The 22,665-nt window shown below is 46.3% G+C and overlaps 1 protein-coding gene and 1 long non-coding RNA gene across 15 annotated transcripts in view; one reads left to right on the plus strand and one right to left on the minus strand.

Annotated features, from left to right (window-relative positions):
- LOC128928178 (uncharacterized) overlaps positions 1 to 22,665 on the plus strand; it is a 173,414-nt gene that overhangs the window by 96,640 nt on the left and 54,109 nt on the right. For 5 of the 13 annotated variants that reach the window (XR_013520114.1, XR_013520115.1, XM_078331997.1 and 2 more), the window contains 2 exons: positions 11,840 to 12,011; positions 21,864 to 21,943. Coding sequence is in view for 3 of the 13 variants with exons in the window: in XM_078331997.1 (XP_078188123.1) it covers positions 11,840 to 12,011; positions 21,864 to 21,943 (252 nt within the window). In the remaining 10 variants the exon portion in view is untranslated. Of the gene's footprint in view, positions 1 to 11,839; positions 12,012 to 16,488; positions 16,563 to 16,684; positions 16,783 to 17,556; positions 17,673 to 17,952; positions 19,031 to 21,863; positions 21,944 to 22,665 lie in introns of those variants that run through there. The other 8 variants (XR_013520124.1, XR_013520125.1, XR_013520126.1 and 5 more) reach the window with 8 other exon arrangements.
- LOC118142954 (uncharacterized) lies at positions 1,702 to 22,639 on the minus strand. Of its 2 annotated transcripts, none has more exons than XR_004726952.3 (3): positions 22,480 to 22,639; positions 13,680 to 13,843; positions 1,702 to 2,565 (listed from the first exon to the last, which is right to left on the minus strand). It is a non-coding gene; the product is annotated as an uncharacterized LOC118142954 (long non-coding RNA). The 2 variants fall into 2 exon arrangements; XR_004726951.3 differs by lacking the exon at positions 1,702 to 2,565 and adding an exon at positions 13,175 to 13,309 and having other exon boundaries at positions 13,467 to 13,843.

The raw sequence follows: 22,665 nt of genomic DNA on the forward strand, positions 1-22,665 counted from the left end.
ATGGGTGTGGATCTGGTGTGACGCCCTTGTCCCTGCCCCATCTTTACCCTATGAGGGATTTCCCAGGTGGTGTGCTCAGCTGGACTGAGGGAACCCTGGGCACACCCATGTCACAGGGCAGCCCTGCTCTCTCCTCAGGTCTGAAGTTCACCTCAGCCCATGACTCAGTGTGAAGGCTGATGGATTGGTTTGGTGACCCCCCAGGGAAAGCTGAGTCACCTCGAGGAGAGCAGTGTCACCCCACCTGAGCCACAGTGGCCTGTGTTGTGAAATCTAGCAGAAAGGTCATCACCACAGGTTCCAAGATGCCTGGCTTGGCCACTGACTGCCAGGCCACTCACTGAACTCTGTATTCAGTTTTTCCTCCATCTATAGGATGATGTATCTCTCTGGGCTCTGGGAGGATAAAATTAGATTATAAATCCTTCTATCAGTTTACTCAACAGATGTTGACTGGGCACCAGTTCTATGTCAGTGTGCTGGGGACAGAGGAATGAATAAGACATATGCTTAGAAGATATCCCCTTCGGCCGGGCGCAGTGGCTCACGCCTGTAATCCCAGCACTTTGGGAGGCCAAGGCGGGTGGATCATGAGGTCAAGAGATCGAGACCATCCTGGTCAACATGGTGAAACCCCGTCTCTACTAAAAAATACAAAAAATTAGCTGGGCACAGTGGCACGTGCCTGTAATCCCAGCTACTCGGGAGGCTAAGGCAGGAGAATTGCCTGAACCCAGGAGGCGGAGGTTGCGGTGAGCCGAGATAGCGCCATTGCACTCCAGTCTGGGTAACAAGAGTGAAACTCCGTCTCAAAAAAAAAAAAAAAAAGAAGATATCCCCTTCAAGTAGGTGAAGTTCTAATGGGGAAACAGATAAATAAATAGAAGTACTAGCACAGAGTGAAACTTTCCAACATGTAGTTTCACTAAGTCACTGAAATTATCTCGCGTGGGGTGCTAACCAATTTCATTCATTTGACACACGAGGAAACTGAGGGCCACTTGGCCAAGTGATTTGCCCTTCCTTGTGTTCCATAACCCCTCAGACATAATTCCATCACAGCCCTTAGCCCTCTTTCTCTGGGGTAGAGGTTCAACTATTTATTTCCTCCACCAAAGCTTAAATTCCCTGCAGGCAGGTCTAACTTCTTTTAATCTTTTGACCACCAGCATCTAGCCCAAGCTGGGCACATGGTTATGGAAGGCATGATGGGGGGAATGAAGCTAGAAGTTGTGGAGCATCAAGCACATGCTGGGCTTGGCTGGGCACTTCACATTTGCTGTTGGTTAATCTGCTACCGAAACTTGGCACGGTGGGTATTATTATCTCTGTTTTATAGAAAATGTGCCAGAGGCTGAGATGAGTGATAGGATTTGCCCAAGGTCACACTGAGCGTAATCTGAGACGCTCCAAACTCAAAATGGCCCAGAAGCTGGTGTGTGTGCTGTGGGTGGGGGATGAAGTGAGTGGGAGCTCAGCAGTCCAAATGCAGAGCCAGAGCAAGGTCCCTGTAAAGCGTTCAGCTGGTCCCCTGGAGCATCTTTACCAAAAGAGCCTGATCCTGTGCTCAGGCTTTTATTAGCATCTGTGTTCTTTCTGCCGCGGAGCCCAGCTGCCCCGGCAGCCTCTTGGTGAACACTTGCTGAATAAATGCTTTACCAGGAGAACAAAGACATGAAGAAATAATCACAAATGCTGAGCACTTTCTATGTGCCAAGGCACGAGGCTAAGCCGTTTATTTATGCTTTCTCTTTTCATTCCCTCAATATCACGATGAAGTAAGAATGATGAAGGCCCCGGTTTTATAGGAAAAAAATGGAGGTTTAAAAATGTGGAGACTTCATAAAGTCACAAAGCTGGAAAGTGACTTTGAAGCTAGGCTTATGTGGCTCCAAAGCCTGAACTGAAAACCACTACTTGAAAATGAATGCACGTGTGTATGAATTGCAGCTCCTAAATTCTTCTGAAGCCTCAGTCAAGGCCACAGTGGCATTTATTCCCAGACAGGGTGTTTTCCAGGCACTTATGGATCAGATCTGACTCTTTCCAAAAGGCCTTCTGACTGCCAGCTCTCCCAGAGGGGTCAGAGACCATTTCGCAGCTTCCCACTGGGTCTGCCTATCTTTGAGAGCTTTGAAGTCCTACATTTAGAGGACATGGATCAGCCCCAAACCTGAGGGCTCCCCCAGGGTAACTGCCGAGGGAATTCCTCAGGAATCCCTCCTAATGCAACCAAGAGAGGCCTTTGGAAATCAGGCCAAGTAGAGGAAAGAACAATGGACAGGAAATTGGGACATGAGAGAGTCGTGAGTCAGCAGCATGGTGAGAGCTGCCAAGATTGCTGATGTGAACCAATGCTGGTTGTATCACGAGGAGCATAATGTGTTGAATAACTAAGGTGATATTGCACTTCCTCTGTGGTAGAGCTGGAGACGGAATGTGGGGTGAAGGTCTGATTCCACATTTTCATGTAGTCATAGTCAAACCGGAACTTATTCAATAGAGCAGAACGGGGACACTGCAGGGAACGGCACTGCCATCTTTGCCAAACTTGTATTTCTTTTCCTGGATAAGAAAAGAAGCAAAAATGTTGGGAGGATAGGCTTTGGGTATTTCAGAGATTTCCCTGTGAACAAGGCGGTAGACTTCTTCTGTCTGATCCTAAGGGGAAAACAGGACTCAAGAGAGGAAATAATGGGAAGAAAGAATCAGACGCAAATGAATCAACAATGCCTTTTTTGTCAAAAAGATGGCCAAAGAAGGAAATATTTCTGAAGAAAGAAGAAAAAAAGCAAAACACTCAATGAACCTCCTCTCTCCCCTCTATGTGACCCTAAGCAAGTAACCTAATCTTCCTGAGGCTCAGTTCCTTATCTGAAAGTGGCAGGTGGTGTTACAGGAGTGCAGACTACGAATGCAGTGTGGAGATGACTATGCACACGGCCCTGGGACTCTGGCTGCTGCGATTTACATCTTAGCTTAGGGTGACCTTGGAAACTTCGTTTTACTTTGCAGCGCCTCAGCTTCCTCATCTGTAAAATGGGGATAATATATGTACAGCACTCAAAATGGCCCCTATCACACAGTGGGTACTCAGCTTCCTTGTCAGCCAGCAGCAGCATCATCGCCACTCGTCACATATGAAAAGGACTGTCACAGTATCTAGAATATAATAGGTGTTCAGAGAGTGATTTCCTTTTCCCATTCTCCTTTAGGGGACTCTTTTAGGGTGTCTCTGGGATACCAGGTTCTTCTCGTCTCCAGACGTCTGGAAAATGTTTCTAAATAAAACATCTTTTTGCATCTATTCTAAGGCAGCTATCTGCCTCTATCTAAATACTCTTTCAGTGAAGAAAGGAGCAGAGCAAGGAGAATGTCAATCCCCTACTTGTAGAAGTTTCTCATTCTGAACAGTGTACTTCACAGATTCCAAAGTGTTTCTCCCTCCATTACCTCGTGACCCCTTACCAGAGTGAGTACAGATGGGAGAACTGAGGCTCTGAAAGGTTCGGTGACTTACCCGGAGCCATTAACACCTGAGTGAATGAGCCAGGAACCCAAGGCTTTCAGACTCTGGACACCTGCCATTACAGGAGGCATGGTCCAGCGTCTTCCCCTCATCCCACACATCCTCTCACCCTGGGGTTCTGCTCAGGGAAGCAGAAGAAAGGCACTCAGTCAGGGTCCAACCTTGAAGCCAAATCGTTGCAGTAATAGAGAAGACTAAAAGCTAGAGAGAGGAGCCAGGAACTGTGGATGTCCCTGCCGTGAGTCCCAGACCTTAGAGCTGGAGACCTCACCTGGACCAGTCTTGTTTTCAGTAGCTGCAGTGGGTGATATCCAGAACTAAAGTCAAGAGCCGAGAGCCCCTACCAGCATTGCATGATAGGATTTTCTGTGATAATTCTGTATCTGTGCTGTGCAATACAGGAGCCACTAGCCACATGTGGCTACTGAGCACTTAAAGTATGCTCAGTCATGGAACACAGCTATCAGTGTCCCTGTTTTCTAGCTGAGGAAACTGACGCTCGGTCAGGGGAGCTGACTGAGGTTGCACTTAGCCAGGCATGTTGCTGGGACTTGAAGCCATCCTGTCTGGCCTCCTAGCCATGCCCTTCATCACCACAGAAGCCTCTTGTTCCACTCCCCAAGGAGGGTCTTTGCACCCTTCTGAACCCAGACAGGTGATTGGGTCATGTCTGCCTGTGCAGAGGGGTCTCCCTTCCTGCTTGGCTCCACCTGGCTCCAACTCTAGAAGGCACCTGTGTTGTTTTACTGATAACAGTGTTTGCCCTTCCAAAGCCAGAGCCATAAAAGGCAGCTTTCAAAGTCACTGCCGCAGAAATGTCAACATGAGGGGGAGGCCAGTCGTGGTTTCTGAGGTGCAATGTCACCTCCAGGCTGCCTCAGCGGCTGCTGCAAAGACCTCCACGTCCTGGCTTCCGGGCTTGCTTCTACACAGACTTGCTGTGCTACCTTGGACATGTTTCTTACTTCCTCTAGGCCTTGTTTGTATCATCGGTGTAAGGAGAGGGTTGGATTTAAAGATCTTAAAGGGCTCTTTTATCTCTAAAATATTTAGTGTCCTCTGCGAGGGATCCTGGGGGCAACATCCAAAGCTCCTGTTTAATGACTGTGAAATACCTTACGGAGCAGCCTTCAAAGCAAAAATCACCCCCAAACCTTAACCTGGATTTTTTTCAAAACCTCCAACAATGTCACCATTGAAGCAGCAAAGGTATTCATTAATATCTTGTAAAAAGTGATTTTGCGATTTTCTTAATGTATGAAAAAATGTTCCCCGCCCTTGACACTGGGCCCAGAGCCCCAGAGTATAAAACCACAGTCAGACCACTAGGATTCTACAGAGCTCAGGTGTTTGGACAAATTGCCTGCACTTGAGCACACAGGGCAATTTTCTCAACTTTTAAAATGTTTTCTCCCTTCCCCCCACTTTCCTGGGGTTTTCACCCCTGCCTGTAACTCAAACCACAAATAAAGCTCTAAGCCTCTGGCTGTGAGGAACAGCACAGAGGCTGCCAAGAACAGCATGGTTCACGTGGGCCCTTTTTCTGCCGCTCTGGAAACCAGCTCTCCAGAGGACAGCACAACATGAGTTTTTTTCTTTCTTTGCTAATCACAAAAATATTGCCTTTCAGATGGGCTGGGGAAGGGGCAGATTAGTGTTGATTGGTGGGGGGCAGGGGGAGATTGGCAGATTTAGGGGCAGCAGAAGCCAGCTATGGCAGCCACAGAGATGATGATGGCTCTCAGATGATGGTTCTGATACTCCCATTTGAGGTTTTTACCCTGGAACATGGCATGTATTGGTGTTCAATACCTGTTTGTGGTTGAATGAACACACTTTTACAAACATTTTTTTCTTAACACAGGGATAAGCATTCTTGTTTTTTCTTCAGGAACTGAGAAAACTGAGGCTCTGAGAGATTAGCCAACTCAGTCAGGTCATACAGGATCAGTTACCTGGTAGGGCTGCTGTTGACCCCAGGCTGGCCCCAGATTGGGCTCCTCCACTCATACTCTCTCTGTGTCTGCCTCACAGCCATACAAGCCAAAGAAACACTGTGTTCCCAACCCACGAATGAAGCCGAAGCATGATGGACAAGGCTTGTGGAACTAGACTTTTCTTCTCCAAGTGCTCTCTCCCACAACTTCCAAAATTATCCCCATGGGGATGATGCTTACAAAAGAAATGCCAGCTCCACCCTCTTTCCAGCTGCCTGCTGGACATCACCGCCTAGATTTATGCTCAGTTCTAGATACAATGCTTGGCCTAGAGTGGGTGCTCACTGTTGAATAAATAGTCAATGATGTTCTACAGATACTATCTGTATCTAAGTTCACCTTATCCACTGCTGAGTCCCCAGTGCCTAGACAAGGCTTGGGAGACCATTGTTCCATGAATAAATGGAAGAATGCATATTCCCTCCATCCTCTCCAACACAGTTTCTTTTTTGGGTTGCCTACTTCTGCTGAGATCCCCATCCCTCTACAGTCTCTCAAGCCAAAAGCCCAGAACTTCCCCAGGATACCCCTTCTCTCTCATGACTCTCATCAAACTGGTCATCATGTTCTTTCAATTCACCCTGTGACCTGTCTTTCATGCCAATCTCCTCCTCTCCAAATCTAAACACATGAACTTCTTTACTTTATTGTGTAAGATTGTATTGGTTACAAGAAGCAAAAACCCAACTTGAACTTGCATAAGTCAAAAAGGAGAATTTAAATCAGAAGAATATAGGGACAATCAAAGAACTGATGAAGAAACTAAACTACCAAGGAAGGGCAGAGTTGACTGGAACAGGGTGCTCTGATTCTGACAGCTCTCCTTCTCTTACACCTCCGTTTTCTGAATTCATTGATGTACTGCCCTCATTCTCTCTCAGCAGTTTCCTCAACATCACAAGGATGTGGATACTACACACTCCCATCTGTATAGTTTTAGGGCCAGAGTAGAAAAAAACCTCTTTCCCATGTGCGCCAATGGCATAATTGCTAGGGGAGTCCAATTTACCTAGTGTGGCATATGGGCCTACCCCTAGACCAGTCACTGGGGCTGGCAGCACAGAGCACTTCTGTGGGAGTTAGAAGAGGGCACTAACTTCTGAGTGTCTGCAGCTCCACAGATGCAAGCTTGCCATGCAGAGCGTAGGCTGTATTCCAGTCCCCACTTATTATCCCTGCTGCCAGACAAGCTTGTACAGGGCATAACCTGCACAACTGTACATGGTGGACCTGGCTGGCAGTGGATGTGGGACTAGGCACTCCCAGTTTGAATCAGATGTCTACATCTGGCCAATTACTACTGTTAGGAAGGCAGGGTCATGTAAGTGATCTCACTTTCCATGTGGATACATGGTCAGAGTCGGGGGAGGCCTGGGGAAAGAACATTTCTCTAAGAAAGGAAGGTAGCACATTCATAGACCTCAGCGGAATCATATAAGCTGGCATGTATTTACAACTCCTAAACCTGCCTCTCCTTTTGGTCCCTTCATTGATACAAAGAACCAACTGTCCAAATACTTTCTCCAAAAATCCAGGAGGTATCCTGAATTCTTTCCTCTTCCTGATAATCATCTCCTGAATATGTCTCAGATATATTCTGGTCGTCTCTCTGTTTCTTCTGCTATCTCCTAATTTAAGCAACTACTAATTCTTGCTTAGCCCATTACAAAAACAGCCTCCTAACAAAAATGACTTCAAATTCATCCCATCCCTATGCACACCACTTTGTTATATGAGTTTGCTGTTCTTGCCATCAAGAAACGCTGTCTATTATGCCACCCTTTGAGTCTGGGCTTGGCCAATGAGACACTAAGAAATATGACATAAGCCAAGGCTCAAAAAGAGCCTGTGCATCAGGGCTTGCTCTTTCTTGCTTTTCTTGGTAACCTGGCAACCATCTACCATGAGAAGCCGCTTAAGGTAATAAGAGACATGTGCCCCAGTCACTTCCATTGCCCTGCCCAGTACCCACCAAACACGTGGGCAGGTAGCTGACTGCAGAATTGCCCACTGGCTCCTAGACTTGTGAACAATAATAAGACAGTGTTTATTTTAGGCCTCTAGGTTATAGGGTGGTTGATTTTGCAGACAGAGCTAAGTGACTCACTGGTCTTTCTTTCTTTAGCCTTTTCCTTCTCCATTGCTTCCAAGACACCCCATGATCTTCCTAAAACGCAGGTCAGATTATATTACTTCCTCTTTCCCTCACGTCTGATTGGTCAGCATCTACTAAACAGTGAGCAAATTCATGTACTGTATTAATTCAAACTCTCCAGGATCTGGGGCTCAATTCTCCTTTGACATGCCCCTATGTTCACCCATACCCTCTGTTCCCCAGACACACAAATTGATTTGATGTTCCCCTAACCTGGAGCTTACTGCCATGCCTGGATGAGGTGGTATATGCTGAGACCTGTTCCTGGAGCACCATTCTCTCTTTACAAGGCTCAGCTCAAATGTCCTATCCTCGGTGCAAGTACATTGTACCTTTTATTTTAGTTTCATTTATTTCTTATGTCTTTTCTGAGTTGGCAACTTCTTGAAGGCAGGAAGTTTAGACATTTATTCTTTGTAGCTCTTCCTCAGAGTACCCAGTATCATGTTTAAAACATGAAGAGTGCTTAACTGGGAAGTTTCTAGTAGCCTCCCAGAGTTGGGCAAGGTGGGCATGCTCTATTGGGGCAGGAGACAAAATGGTTAAAGGTAAAGGCTCTAAGATCAACTGTGTGGGTTTAAACCCAAGACATTTTCCTTACCACTAGTGTGATGTAAGAAAGTTACCTAATAGTACCTCAGTTTGCTCATTTATAAATTGGGAACAATAATCAAACCTCCAGTACAAGGTGATTATGAAGAATGAGTGAACATGTGTAGAGCTCCTGGGAAAGTACATTCCTTTAGCTGCTGATGTTGGAGATGATGATCTATCTCTCTCTGGACTCAGCCCCCTCCATTCCCTGGGAATGGTCTCTCACCTTCTCAGAAGCTGCATGGACAGCAGGTCACCCTTTGCCACAAGGAGTCTTCTTCATGTGTCAGCAGGAGGTAGAATAGTATGGAGAAGGCTCAGACTTTCAGCAGGAGATGTGGGCCCTGCTCTGCCAGCTGAGTGGCCTTTACCAAGCTTTTTCCTGTCTCTGAGATTTGTTTCTTCATTCATAAAATGGGTGTGACTTTGCTGAATTGCGAAGAAGTCATTAAATAAGGAATGCTGAAGGACGTGAGCTTTGGAATGCTGTGTTCTTGGTCAAGGCCTCTTCTTGCTGGAAGTTTTCTGAGTCTCCCAACCCTGGACTGAGCTAGGTACCTGCAACTTTCTGTGCTTCCTCAAGCTAAGTGAGCATCTACTATGTGCTAGGAGGAGAGCAGTGAACAAGACAAAGCTTTTCTCATTGCTTATGTCTTATGGGAGGACAGAGTACAAGTAATTAAATAATAATGTAACTTAGGTTGGTAAGTACCAGAAGATTTGGGGGAGGCAGTTTCCTAATTGTGGCCCCTCAACCTTGGCACACTGTGTTGTTATTGCCCATTGCTCCCCCTCTGCCACAAGCTCCTGGAGATGAGGGACCCCAGTTGACTCAGCTATGTGGCCCAGATAGCCAGTACAGTACCTGGTTACCGTAGGAGCTTGAAGTTCATTACTCTCCCCATGATTCAATCGAATGATCAATATCACATTTGTGATTTTCTAATCACAACTTTTCCAACAATAAATAGCCTGTCAGACCTGCCTTGTACTACTAACAAGTGAAGACTGTGAGGTAGTGCTGTCATCAGAAAGCTCACTGCCTAGTGGAGGACGGACCACCACCACCTCAATGACTAAGCATTGTGGCAGAGGAGGAATCCAGGGGCCATACTCATTGTGATTCCTGAATCTTTCTGAGCTCTTGGAGCTGTCAGGTCTCACAGTTGAACAGGCTTTGGTTTTCCCAGACACTGAGGAAAATAGGGTGGCAGGAGTTTCCCAAATCTGGGCTCTTGATCCAACAGCAATGGCCTTGAGATTAGACGTGTTACCTGTGAGCCTCCATACTGTTCCCCAGTCCTGCTCCCAGGTCAATCAGCCTTCCTGGGACTCTGTCATTTCTCCTCTGAATATAGGCACTGTGCCACAGGGCCCAACTCCCCAGCCATGGTGCCAGATCCTTCTGTCCATGCCCAATCCAAACAACCCAAACCTCTTCCCACCACTCACCCATTGCCAGTTGGCTCTTCCACTGACCCTGGCAGCCTTCAATCTCTCCCAACAGAATGGGGCTCATGCCCACTGATGGGCCTTCACCACTTGCTTGCTTCCATTGACCCATTCAAGTTACTTAATGCTTATTATCTGTTGAGTGTTATTTAAGGTGCTAGGGATACAGACAAGAATGAATTGGTAAAGGCCCCTGCCCTTATGAAGGTTACATTCTAGTGAGGCGAGGCAAGGAGTTAATAAATAAAAAGTCAGAAACACATGGTGTGTCTGATGGTGCTAAGTGTTAAGAAGACAGAGCAGGGAAGGGGGACAGAGCATGCCTGTGGGGTGGAACTGTAATTTCAAATACAGTGCTATGGATGGTCCCCCTGAGAAGATCACATTAGAGCAGAGGCACAGAGGAGGCAGGATAGCTAGTCACAGAGACAGCTGGGAGTAGAGTGTCCAAGGCAGAGGGAAGAGCAGATGGCCTTTGAAGATCAAATTTTCTCCCTCTTTCCCTTCTTCCTTCCTTTCTTTTCTTCCTTTTTGTCCGCATGTATTTATTTCAAAAAATATTTCTAGGAATATGCTAAGTGCCATGCATGGCACTGTCTTGCAGGTAAAAGAAGGGCCCCCTTCGTTCAAGATGTACGCACTGTATTAATAGAGGAGGACAAGATAAACCAACAGTTAACAGTGGGGCTGTAAGATTATACCAGAGAAGGTGCCGCCATTCATGCTGGGAAGCCCTTGGACACTCTGGTGGTGCCCTGGGCCTCTTCTCAGAATAACATTTTAAAATGCATAAAATTAAATACATAAATAGCAAAGAAAGCAATGATTTTTCAAAAGTTAACAAAAAAAACTGGTAATAATGTATGTGGTTTCATATTTGTACACTCTGAGTAATCAGATCTACAGGTCTATTAACTATTTTAGTTTCAAAATATTGATAATCATAGGTAAAATTTTTAGATAACCTGTAAAAACTGTAAAGTGATATAAAAATAACTATGATTTCTATTAGTGATAAATTACAGGAAACATTGATGTTAGTGTGATTTAAGCCTACATTCATAATTGAAGGAAATGTTACATTAATTTTAGGTACAGGTTAGTGAGCATTTCTTTCCCCATACAAATTCACAAAGCTCCTGAATTCTAGCCCTAAGAACCTCAGTGCTAGAGATACATGTACAGTGGGCTCTGAGAGCAGAGAAGGGATCAGAAAAACATTTCTAGAGGGTTTGACTCCTTAGCTGGGTTCTGAAGAAGGAGTAGGAGGTAGCCAGAAAGATGGGGTGGAGGAAATTCCAGGTAAAAGGAAGAGCGACAGACAGCATTAAACTGTATGCCTCATTTGGGGGAACTGATATTTAGTGCGGCAATAACCCAGGGTTTGTGTAGGTTTTGTTGGGAAATTAGGCAGGAGTGAAAGACAATGGGATCAGATAATGGAGGTTCTGAGTCCTAAGCTACAGAAGTGGTCCCAGAGGTCATGGGACCACTTGACTTTGAAGAATTTGAGCAGAAAAGGAACACAGCACGTTCAGATTTGTATGTCAGAAAGATTATTTTGGCAGCTATGAGGTGGATGGATTGGAAGGCAGGAGAAACTAGAGGCAAGGAGATCGGTTAGAAAACTGTTCTGTTCTAATTAGTCTAGGCTGGAAGAACCATGTGTCCCAGACAATGGCCGTAGGGATAGAGAAGAGGAGATGGACAGTAGAGACCTACAGGACGGTAGAATCTGCACGGAACCTGTACTTGATGGGGATGGGGCAGCTGGGGAGAAGTGATCAAAGCAAAAATGCAACTAATTAACAGGGAAGCTGTGTTCAGGGGAGCAGCAGTCACAAACTGCAAACCGTCCTGCTTGCTCACACCTCTGTGCCTTTGCGAAGCTGAAGCTCCGTCTCTCTTCCTGGGACTCCCTCTCCTCCCCTGTTGCTCCTTCTTTCCTAACTCCCAGGTCACCTCACCAACTTCTCTCTTGCTGGGAAGCCTCATAGAAGTGTCAGGTTATCTTGAAGCTGCAGCCTAAACATAAGCCCTTGTCTGACTCCATCTGGACACCCGAGCCCCTTGGCCCCCTCTGAATCCTTGATATCAGGCTTGTTCTCCTAGGGAACCAAAGCGGAATCAGCCTGGCAGCTGGCAAGTCATGGAGAACTGCCTGTCCATCTGTGAGCTAACAACAATCGCACTGGACGTCAACAAGGGAAATGGAAACAGAGAGACCCAGCCTCCACGGGGCTCACACCCTGGGACCTGTGCCAGTGTGAACAAGGTTTTCCGGGTGAGGATTTCCCCTCGTAGAATGCGAAGAGCACTGAAGGCAAGCAGAAAGAGAACTCCTTGTGCTTTCCAAAGGGCTTTCCTTCTAACATTGTCTTACTTTTTAAAGCTTTGTAACCACCCTTCGGTGTCGCGTGCTTGCGCGCGCGCGTGTGTGTGTGTGTATGTGTAAGAGAGAGAGAGAATAGAAGTGGCTCGGGAATGAATACATGCCTCTTAGAACCCTTGAGATTTGTAAAGGCAGGGGTGGCTTGGAAGAAAAGATTTGGGATTAAAAAGGCTTGGTGGGGCCAGAAGAATTGTCACTCTTTTCCACCAGGTCTACCTGCTCCTTTTCTCCATTCTCTAGCCCAGCCTCCACGTCTTGCTAGAGGCAGTCCCTGCTACAGAATGAGAGGGACAATGGCTTCCAGCGGTAGCTGCTGGCATGATTTGGCCCATGCTGGGTCTCCAGCCTCTTCTCCGACATCCTTCCTTGCCAGTACTCCACACTCAAGCCACCTATGAGTGGCCCTGTTACTCATTTAGTCATTTGTGCTATTAAACATGCTACTTTTTGGCCGGGGGCAGTGGCTCATACCTATAATCCCAGCACTTTGCGAGGCTGAGGTGGGTGCATCACCTGAGGTCAGGAGTACGAGAGCAACCTGGCCTACATGGCAACACCCTGATTCTACTAAAACTACAAAACTTAGCTGGTCATGGTGGCAGGTGCCTGTAATCCCAGCTATTTGGGAGGCTGAGGCAGGAGAATCACTTGAACTGGGGAGGTAAAGGTTGCAGTGAGCCGAGATCATGCCACTGCACTCCAGCTCAGGGGACAGAGTGAGACACAGTCTCAAAAAGAACAACAACAACACAACAAAAACGTGCTGCTTCTCTTTCCTTGTGGGCAGGGAACAGAGAGAAGAAACACATTCTCCCAAAGTGGCGCCTGCTAGTTAATGTTAAGGTAATATGTTGTGAGGGAAGTTGTTGAAGACACAGTAAAATGACTAGAAACAGAGCATGTATGCAAGACCTTGAGACAATACAGAAGGTGGCTGGAAGTGACACCTTTTTAATAAGCAACCCAACCAACCAAATGTGCTTGTCTGGCCCAGGCCGGCAGGCTAACCAGCTCTGTGCAAGCCCCTTGCTATGCACATAAACCAGAGGCAACCAGAATATCTTTGTGGATAACTTTGTGGAAGGACTGAGAGGGGAGACGTGAAGCCACAGAGAGGAGCCAATCCTTCTCTCCTCGGTGAGTCCCCTCTTCAGAATATAAGCAGGCTGTCACTTGGATCAAAAGGACAGCTGTAGGGAAGAGGAAGAGAGAATGAGTATGAGGAAGGAGAAAAGAAGGAGGAAGTAGAGGAGGAGGAAGGAGAAGGGATGGGAAGGGAAGAGGGAAATCAATGGGGTAGGTGGAGGAGGCAGTGAGGAGGAGAATATTTGGTAAGAATTTACCCACCTCAAATAACAATCTTGCAATCTCATGCAGCTGCTAGAGAAGTCCAGTCTGCCCACAGGGCAGAAGAGGAAGGGCATGTCCTCTGAGGAAGCTGAAGGCTTTGTAATCTCTATACCCACATCTGGGGAAGCTTGGAGGGGGTGGGGCTGCCTGGGTCCAGCTTCCCACCCAGCCCTCCAAGCTTGGGGTGGGACCCTAGGAAGCCTGGCTTACCTGGGCCAGGTCCAGCTGCACTGGGTCTGGATGATGTGTCTCAGCAGCCAGTGGGCTTGGGTGAAGAGGGACAGTCTTTTCTAGAAGACGCAGACTGGGACTCAGGAAATGGCGTTCTGATATCTTCTATAAGACTCCTGAAGCATAGCGGGATGGGCACAGGGCTGGGGGAGAAGGAATAAGTACTTAATTATAAAAAGTGCAGGCCGGGTGCGGTGTCTCACGCCTGTAATCCTGGCACTTTGGGATGCCGAGGATGGTGGATCACGAGGTCAAGAGATGGAGACCATCCTGGTCAACATGGTGAAACCCCGTCTCTACTAAAAATACAAAAAAAAATTAGCTGGGCATGGTGGTGTGTGCCTGTAATCCCAGCTACTCAGGAGGCTGAGGCAGGAGAATTGTCGGAACCCAGGAGGTGGAGGTTGCGGTGAGCCGAGATCGCGCCATTGCACGCCAGCCTGGGTAACAAGAGCGAAACTCCATCTCAAAAAAATAATAATAAAAAGAAATAATAATAATAAAAAGTGCATAGTTGGAGAGAGCTTCTGTATAGTCTTAGAAGTGGAAGAACTCTGAGCTAGAATAAAGAAAAGCATCTTTTGCTGAGTGCTTACTTTGTGCTAGACACTGTGAAGTGCTAAAGATAAGGAAAGTACCCTTCATGGCCACATGTACTGCATGCCCATCAAGTGCCAGGGGCTTAACCCTATTTAATATCCACCACCAGCCCCATGAGGCAGGCCTAAGTACTCTCATTTCATCATTGAGGAGCCTGAGACGTTCAGTCATTGATTGGATGGGCCTCACCATTCAGGCCCTCCTCGGTTTACAGCAGCAGAAAGAGAGGCTCTGAAAGGTAAGTGACTTTTTACAGTTGACAGCGTCCGGCCTATGGTAAGAGTTGGAAGCAAAACTGGCTCCTGGTCCAGGCCTGTGGCCTCATCGTTCCCCCAAGTCACCCTCTCCAGTTATCAGGCCTTCACTTTCAGGACGTCCAGGACAATGAGGTTCCACAGCTCCTTCACGGGAGAAATACCCACTTGCAGGATTTCCAGTTGATCGCCAGTTGCCAGGGCCATCTTCTCCACCGATGGCAGCTTCTTGTTTTTTCCCAGTACCTGGTCACACCTGGGCCTCTCTAAGAGGTTTTCAGCACCCCAGGCTACAGTTTTGTTCAATTGTGCTCTCGGGGTGGTAATGATAGCACACCACATGCTGATAGAGCCCACGTGCTGATAGAGACGATAAGAAAGGAACAGCTGGGAGGGAGGGAGGAAGGGAGGGCCAGCAGGAGCCTGGGCCAGCGGGTGGGGCTGGCTGCCGGTGTTTCCCTGCAGGGCGAGGGCAGGCTCAAGGGACTGGCTTCCTTGTAAACAGTGTGCAGCCAGCTCTAAAAATACCCCTGCCCTAGACAGGGCACTTTGAGCTCCTCTGGTCTCTCCCAGAGTCTTCCAGGGGCCTCACCTTTTTCCTAAAAGGTCAAGGGGAAGGGAAGAAAGTCGACATGTGGAGGGTTGGATTTCCTTAGCAAGGAAAGTATAACCATATTTCCTTCCTCTGCAAAACAGAAAGGAGGATGCGCTATGGGTTTCAGCAACAACAACAAAAGGAAAAAAGAAAAAAAACTTCCCTAGACCCCTGTTCTCTCTTCTGTAATCTGAGGCCTGGGCTGAGCTCAGGTCCAAGGGTTGGTCCTGATTCACAGCCTAGGATTGGGGAGCCATGAGAACAGCCTGCACTGCGATCTCCAGCTGTTCTCATTAGGCATGTGATCTATGATGCAACTGCTTGAAGCCTCAGTTTCCACAATTATAAAAGGAGATAATAATAGTGTTTAATTCACTTGGGTATGGAGAGGCTTAAATGAGATGTTATCTCTAAGGCTCTTAGCACAGTGCCTGACACATGACAAACATTCAAGAAATGCTTATTATATGGCATACGGGAAGATAAAACGATTTCTGAATTCTAACAGAAGACTTGGTTTAATAAGAAGTTTGGTAGGTAGGCACAAGAAGTGTGGATAAGAAAAGGCTAAAAGTGTGTGAATCATAGAAAGCTCCAATCTGTTATTTGACAGATGGGGTCACTGACATTGAGGCCCATGGAGCAGAAAGGAGTTGGCCCAAACTAGACAATGTGTTGGCCACTGCCGATAGGTTCACTATAAAATACCAGTGTGATGAGAGCATGGGAAGTCCTGTGGGAGTCTAAGCCTGCTTCATTAGGAGTTAGGAGAATGAGGCCTTCCATTCATGCAGCACTTTAAAGTTTGGAAAACCCTTTCCAGAGAAAGCCAGATCTTAGCAGATCACTGCCAGAGGGCTGAGCACTGTGATGAGGAACTCTTGAGGGAGGATGTATGAGGACACAGCCAAGCAGAACTTATTCTTGGGACTGGCAGCTGCCTATGAGGCCATGTAGAGATGCCTTGACCCCAAAAACCTTGGAGGAAAGGCACAGGTAAGAAGAGCTTAGTACCGGCCGGGCACAGTGGCTCATGCCTGTAATCCCAGCACTTTAGGAGGCTGAAGCGGTCACGAGGTCAAGAGATCGAGACCATCCTGGCCAACATCATGAAAACCCGCCTCTACTAAAAATACAAAAATCAGCTGGGTGAGGTGGTGTGTGCCTGTAGTCCCAGCTACTTGGGAGGCTGAGGCAGAGAATCACTTGAACCCGGAAGGCAGAGGTTACAGTGATCCAAGATCGCACCATGGCACTCCAGCCTGGCGACAGAGCGAGACTCCATCTCAGGCACCACCTGAAAAAGAATCTTTTAACCTTGTACTATTTGTTTTGCTAGACACTAGCCAAATGTGGCTACTGAGCACTGGAAATGTGGTTGTCTGGATTTCAGAGATTTCATTAAAAAAGAAGGTACACTATCAAATTAATATCATTTTGATTACTGGTTGAAATGATAATTTTAGGTCTATTGGATTAATTAATATACATGATTAAAATTAATTTTATTTTTTCTTTTATTCTGTGGGTCCTAGAAAATTTAGAATCACACGTGGCTTTCAGTATCTTTCTCCTGGGCAGCGCTATTCTAACCGCTACATTTGTGCAACAATGGAATACGCTCTCTCACTAGGTAAGGAGCCTCTCACCACTGGATGTGTTTAAAAAAGCACTCTTAGTGAAACTCTTATAAGTAGATGGATAAACTCTGCAATCCCTCTAACTCAACCACGATCCCCAGACAGTGCTCTGAGGAGCACCTGTTCTTTGGCATATGAATAGGTTTACAGAGGAAAAGAGGTTGGTGATGAATTTAATATGAGAAATTTTTGATTAAATGAAGGAGTTAAATTCCTTCACTCCAAGATTTTTCAGAATCTTCTAAGACATGAAAATGAAATTGTGGGTCATCATGACAGGGACACTATATGCAGCATTCCCCATATTAAGCTGGTCACAGAGCCTTTTTTTTCCACAGAGTATGATCAAGAAATAATTTACTATTATTTTTTATTATTATTATTTTTGAGACAGAGTCTTGTTCTGTCACCCAGGCTGGAGTGCAGTGGTGACATCTCGACTCACTGCAACCTCCTCCTCCCAGGTTCAAGCGATTCTCCTGTCTCAGCCTCTCAAGTAACTGAAATTACAGGCCAGCACCACCAAGCCCAGCTAATTTTTGTAGTTTTAGTAGAGACGGAGTTTCACCACGTTGGCCAGGCTGGTCTTGAACTCTTGACCTCAGGTGATCCACCCGCCTTATCCTCCCAAAGTGCTGGGATTACAGATGTGAGCCCCAGCACCCAGCCAAATAATTTATTGAGAATTGTTGTCCTTAATCTCTCAGGGAAAAAAAGTGGATTCCGTTGCCAGACAGCACTAAATTCATAATTTGGTTATTTCCTAGGTGACCTTGGACATGTTACTTCAGCTTCATCAACCGTAAAATGAGAGAAAGAATATTCACTTCTCAGAATAGCTTTGAAGGTTATATGGGAAATGCAGCGTGGTAGCTGACACATAGTAGGTATTTTGTGAATAGTTCTAATTAACTAAAGCCCAGAGAGGGAACACAGCTTTGGCAAGCTCACACTGGAAATCAGTGACTGTGCTAGGCCTTGAATCTCCGTCTCTGGGCTCTTCCAGTTCACCTCACTTCTCTTTATTAAGCAATACCATGTAAGAAATGCAGTCCATCAGAGAAGATAGGCCGCCTCCCCAAGTTTGGTGTGATTTCATAGGTCAAGTTGACTTCAAATGTGAGACAAATATTTCCTTCTCTCCTTCTCCCCTTTCTCCTCAGTTCTAGCCAGAGGAAGCTGCAGCCAGGGTTGGCAGTCTCCCCTGCTCCCCTCCACCGGCTTGGTTCCTGTTCCTGCTGGTCCTGGGAGCCCCTAGCAGATGGACTGCCCTTATCAGCCGGCTCCAGGCCAGAAGAGGAATCCTCCGGTCACGTGTGGCCCTCTGGAGGGAGAGAGACCTCGTAAATAAACACAGCCCACTCAGAGGAAGCGGGGAGAGGGAAGGGTCAAGGGGAAAGAATCCTTGACATTTTGGTGACTGGGCCAGGATTAAAGGCCACCAGGCATAGTTCTTATTGGCCATTTCTGCGAGGAATCGCAAATCCACATGGCTTTCCTGGATGACAAGGCTGTCTTTGACTAGCCCTGGGAGCTGGGGCATTCCCAGTGTCCTGCTGGCTTGATCCAGGCCTAATCCTTTGCCCAGAACTGACCTTTCACAGTTTACAGAGCACTTTATCTCCTGGCTCAGTGGAGTCTCACAGAGCCCTCCAGAGAGAAGAGAGTTTATCATCACCCTCCATTTACGATGAGGAAACTGAGGCTGCGACAGTAACTGACTGACTGCTGGCTACCCACCTACAAGTGACCGAGTGTAGCCTGAAAGCCACATATATTATTGCAGCAAATCCAGAGCTGCCTGTCACACCACTACCTCCTCCTTCATGGGTCTTGCTTTGTTCCCATCACTGAGCTCCATGCCCTGGGCAAGACATCGTTCCTACCTAGGGAAGTCCACAATCCAGTGAGGAGGGAAGGCTGAAGGAATGAATCTCAACAGAATTGTGCACAGTGAAAGAAGCCAATCAAAGAAGAGTACATACATATTGTATAATTCCATTTACAGAAAACTCTAGAAAATGCTAGCTGATCTACAGTGACAGAAAGCAGATCCATGGTTGTTTAGGGAAGGGAGGCAGAAGGAAAGGATTTGAAGAAGCACAAAGAACGTTTTAGGGTGGTAGACATGCTTACTATTTGGTGCTGAGAGTTTCTCATGTCTGTACATATCTAATTGTACACTTTAAATACACACAGTTTATTGTATGTCAATTATATTTCCATAAAGCTATTTAAAAAGAGGACGATAAGTGGGGAAAAGAATGAAGGAAGTTGGCTGGCATATAATTAAATAAGTTTGTGCACAGTCTTAAAATGGGGACATAAAGTCCCAAGGGCACGTAAGAGACAAAGGTAGAGATTCATTCCCAAACAGGAGAGATCAGGAAGGAGTTCTTACAACAGGGTTTCAACAATGCTCAAGGTACGGGTAAGTAAGAGTCAGGTTAAAGATTCAGATGGAAGATGCAGATAGAGTTTATTTGGGAAATAGAGAGTGAAGTATTACACACACGCACAACTCCCCAGTTTTTGAAGGGCTGAGGTTAAAACTACGCTATGATCCTCTCTTTTCTTCGGAAATTCAGACACACGCCCTACTTGGCAGGGAGCTGGTTTTGCTAAAAAGATTCCTGCCCTTCTCCCTCCCTCTCTGTGCAGCTCATCCCTCCAGGCCCACTGAGGCCCCTGCCCTCTCGGATTTCCTCTTTGAACTGAACTGCCAAATATTTTCTGGCTGAGCCACGAACAGTCCTAGCTTCCAGGGCCCTGGGTACCCGTATTTCAGCCTCTTCCAAACTCCACCGTAGGAAGGAGGTTTGGGGAGATCCTTGTGGGGAACATGATGGGAGACTAGGTGCAAAATAAAAAGATCTTTCTCTTTTTCTTCCATACCTTTTGGCTTAGTAATTGACATGTGACCATTGGAGAATTTTGAATAGTTTATCAGAATATACTGTGATAGAGAAGGAAATTCAAGAATTGTTACAATGTTGTACACTGATTAACTGGCTAATTTGCTCCAAAGCCAATTCTGATCACTGCTCTTACAGTTTGTAAAACATAAATTTGGGTTTGGATGATCCTATTATTCATGACTTTACATAAAGGACTATTCCAGTGAAACCCACACATGAAATTGTGGGTTAGCTCTTGCTTTCAGTTTTTTGACACATTTGTTGATTTTAAACTGCCTCTTTTCAGAAGTTTCCTTATTAATTAAATAAACCACTCAGCCACATTCCCCTCATCTAACTCAGTACCCAAGTATAAGCTCAATCTGGAGTTGCCTTTCCAACATTGGCTTAAGGGACATTAGTCACTGGGAACAAAACATAGCATTTGAACAGCTGTTTTGAGTATTCAGAGTCCAAGCCCTACAAGTCTGGAGAAGGTGGGGGTTGGGGAAGGAAACCAATATTTACTTGCTGAATACTTACTCAGAGCCAGGCACTGGGGACTTCACAGAGGGTATCTCTTTTAATCTTCTCAACAGCTGATTAATGTGTTCTGCCTCCTCTAGGCATGGCAAGGTTAAGAATTTGTAAGATCACACAGCTCATAAATGGTGGAGCTGGGGACTCGAACCCATACAATCTGACTCTAGAGCTTACATTCTTTAATACTTCCCCATGTATACTTTGCTAAACCTTCCAATACCAAGATATAGGTGCCATTATTATCAAATGTTTTCCAGACGGAAAACCAGAGGCTCAGAAGAGTAATTTTCCCAATATAAATTAAATGAAGACCCTGATTTAAACTCTTGTGATCCTAGGCAAGTCACTTCGCTCATCTATCCATCATCCATCCATCCATTCATTAATTCAACAGATAGTGTCAACTGCTTACTCCAGGGACTGTCTTATCCCTAGAGATGAAAAAAATATATAAAATCTGGCCCTTGCTTTTTAAGAACTCATAATCCAATGAAGAGGGCAAACACCTACACAACAGTAAGACAAATGACTGCAATATGACAGGTGCTGTAAGAGGTGTCTAAAACAGCCACAAGAACGTAGAGGAAAAGCATCAAATTATTTGATGAAGTAAAGCAAGGTGGCCTCTGGAAAGGAGGGGACATTGGGCTAATATGCTCAATTTCTCAGGCAGAGAAAGTGGATAGGGGATACTCCAGAGAGAGAGAGCATCAAAGGCAAAAAATAAGTAAAATGATATAGTTTAACAGGTCACATTGAGTGCTACCACCTGTTTTAAGTGCCCTCTCTCTAATTCTCATGTCAATTCTGTGAAGTAGGTATTATTCAGAAAACGTTATAGAAGAGGAAACACAGGCACATAAAAAACAGGCACCTTGCTTTGCTCACACAGCTAGTAAGGAATAGAGCTAGAATTCAGCCCTGAGCAGCCTGGCTTCAGAGCCCGTACGGTCAGCCACTCTACTCTGAGTGTTTGGGGGCAACTCCCACACTCACAGGTGAGGCAGGCAGTACGACTGGAATCCGGTCTACAGGGTCTTCCTGTATGCTGGCTTTAGGCTACTTTCCTCATGAGGCCTTAGATGATCTCCATCTAAGGACCTGGACTTTTTGGGATCCATGAAAATGATAATACTGTGGTATATGCATGTGTGCTTGTGTGTTGAGGGGTACTCCCACCTTTCTCAGGGGAATGATATAATTCCCCCCCCCCATTTTTTTGTTTTTTTTTTTTTGAGACAGTCTCACTCTGTCATCTAGGCTGGAGTGCAGTGACATGATCTCAGCTCACTACAATCTCTGCTCTTGGGTCCAAGTGATTCTTGTGCCTTAGCTGCCTGAATAGCTGAGATTACAGGTGTGTGCCACCACGCTTGGCTAATTATTGTATTTTTAGTAGAGTTTAAATGGAATTTCACCATGTTGGTCAGGCTGCTCCTGAACTCATGGACTTAAGCAATCTGTCTGCCTCAGCCTCCCAAAGTGTTGGGATTACAGGGGTAAGTCACCATGCCTGGCCTCCATTTGCTTTTGCTTTCCACACAGGACTATTGGGTGTCTTTGGCTCAGCTGGATTCTCTTGGCTTCAGTGTCAGTATCTGAATTCTTGTTCATTTTCTGTTTTCCCTCCCTAGACTGGCAAGTCCATGAGGACAGAGCCCTTGTCCATCTTCTCCACCAGACCACCAGTGTCCAGCACAGTTCCTGGCACACGGTAGGTACTCAATGATTGTTGAATGAACTCTGGGTCTTTGATTAATAATTTATTTAGAGAGCAAATTATGCGTTAACAAATCTAGTTTGGTCAACAACATGCTTCACACTGCATTCAGTGGAGCAGGAGGGAATCACGGAAGGGTACTCAAAGACGAAAAGTGCAGGGACTATTGGCCTAGATCTGTGGTGTACACATAAAGCTATGCTTTTCAAAGAGTGTGCCTTCCGGGATTTCCATCCCAGGTCTGAGGAGCTGTTTGAGCTTTCCAGGTGATTCTGAAGTCACCAGATCAGTACTAATGGATATGTTTTGGAAGTCACCAGATCAGTACCTGAGGCATGGCAAGTTTCGGTCCCTTCCTCTTCTAACTTACTTCTTTTTGTCCTCCAAATTTATTCAGCTTATGCTTGAACACGCTCAGCAATGGGAGCTCATTATTTCACAAGGCGGGCTGCCCAATGTAACAACAACAATCACAACGGCACCCTGAAGGGACATTGGAGTAAGTCTTAGGGGCCGGGTACTGTACGTACCTGCTGCTCACTCCAAAGGCGAGGTGGGTAGTATCTGTCTGCATTTGACAGTTAAAGAAACCGCAGCTCCGATATTTGGTGGCGTTGGGAGTCTCGGTGGCGGCGGGTCAGGGCCTGGACCCACGCCACGTCCCGCCCGCTGCTCGGCTTCCCGCCCACTGGCCTGGGGCTGCGGCGCTGGGCGGC

This window comes from Callithrix jacchus, chromosome 7 (assembly GCF_049354715.1).
Source record: "Callithrix jacchus isolate 240 chromosome 7, calJac240_pri, whole genome shotgun sequence".
Classification (NCBI taxonomy): domain Eukaryota; kingdom Metazoa; phylum Chordata; class Mammalia; order Primates; family Cebidae; genus Callithrix; species Callithrix jacchus.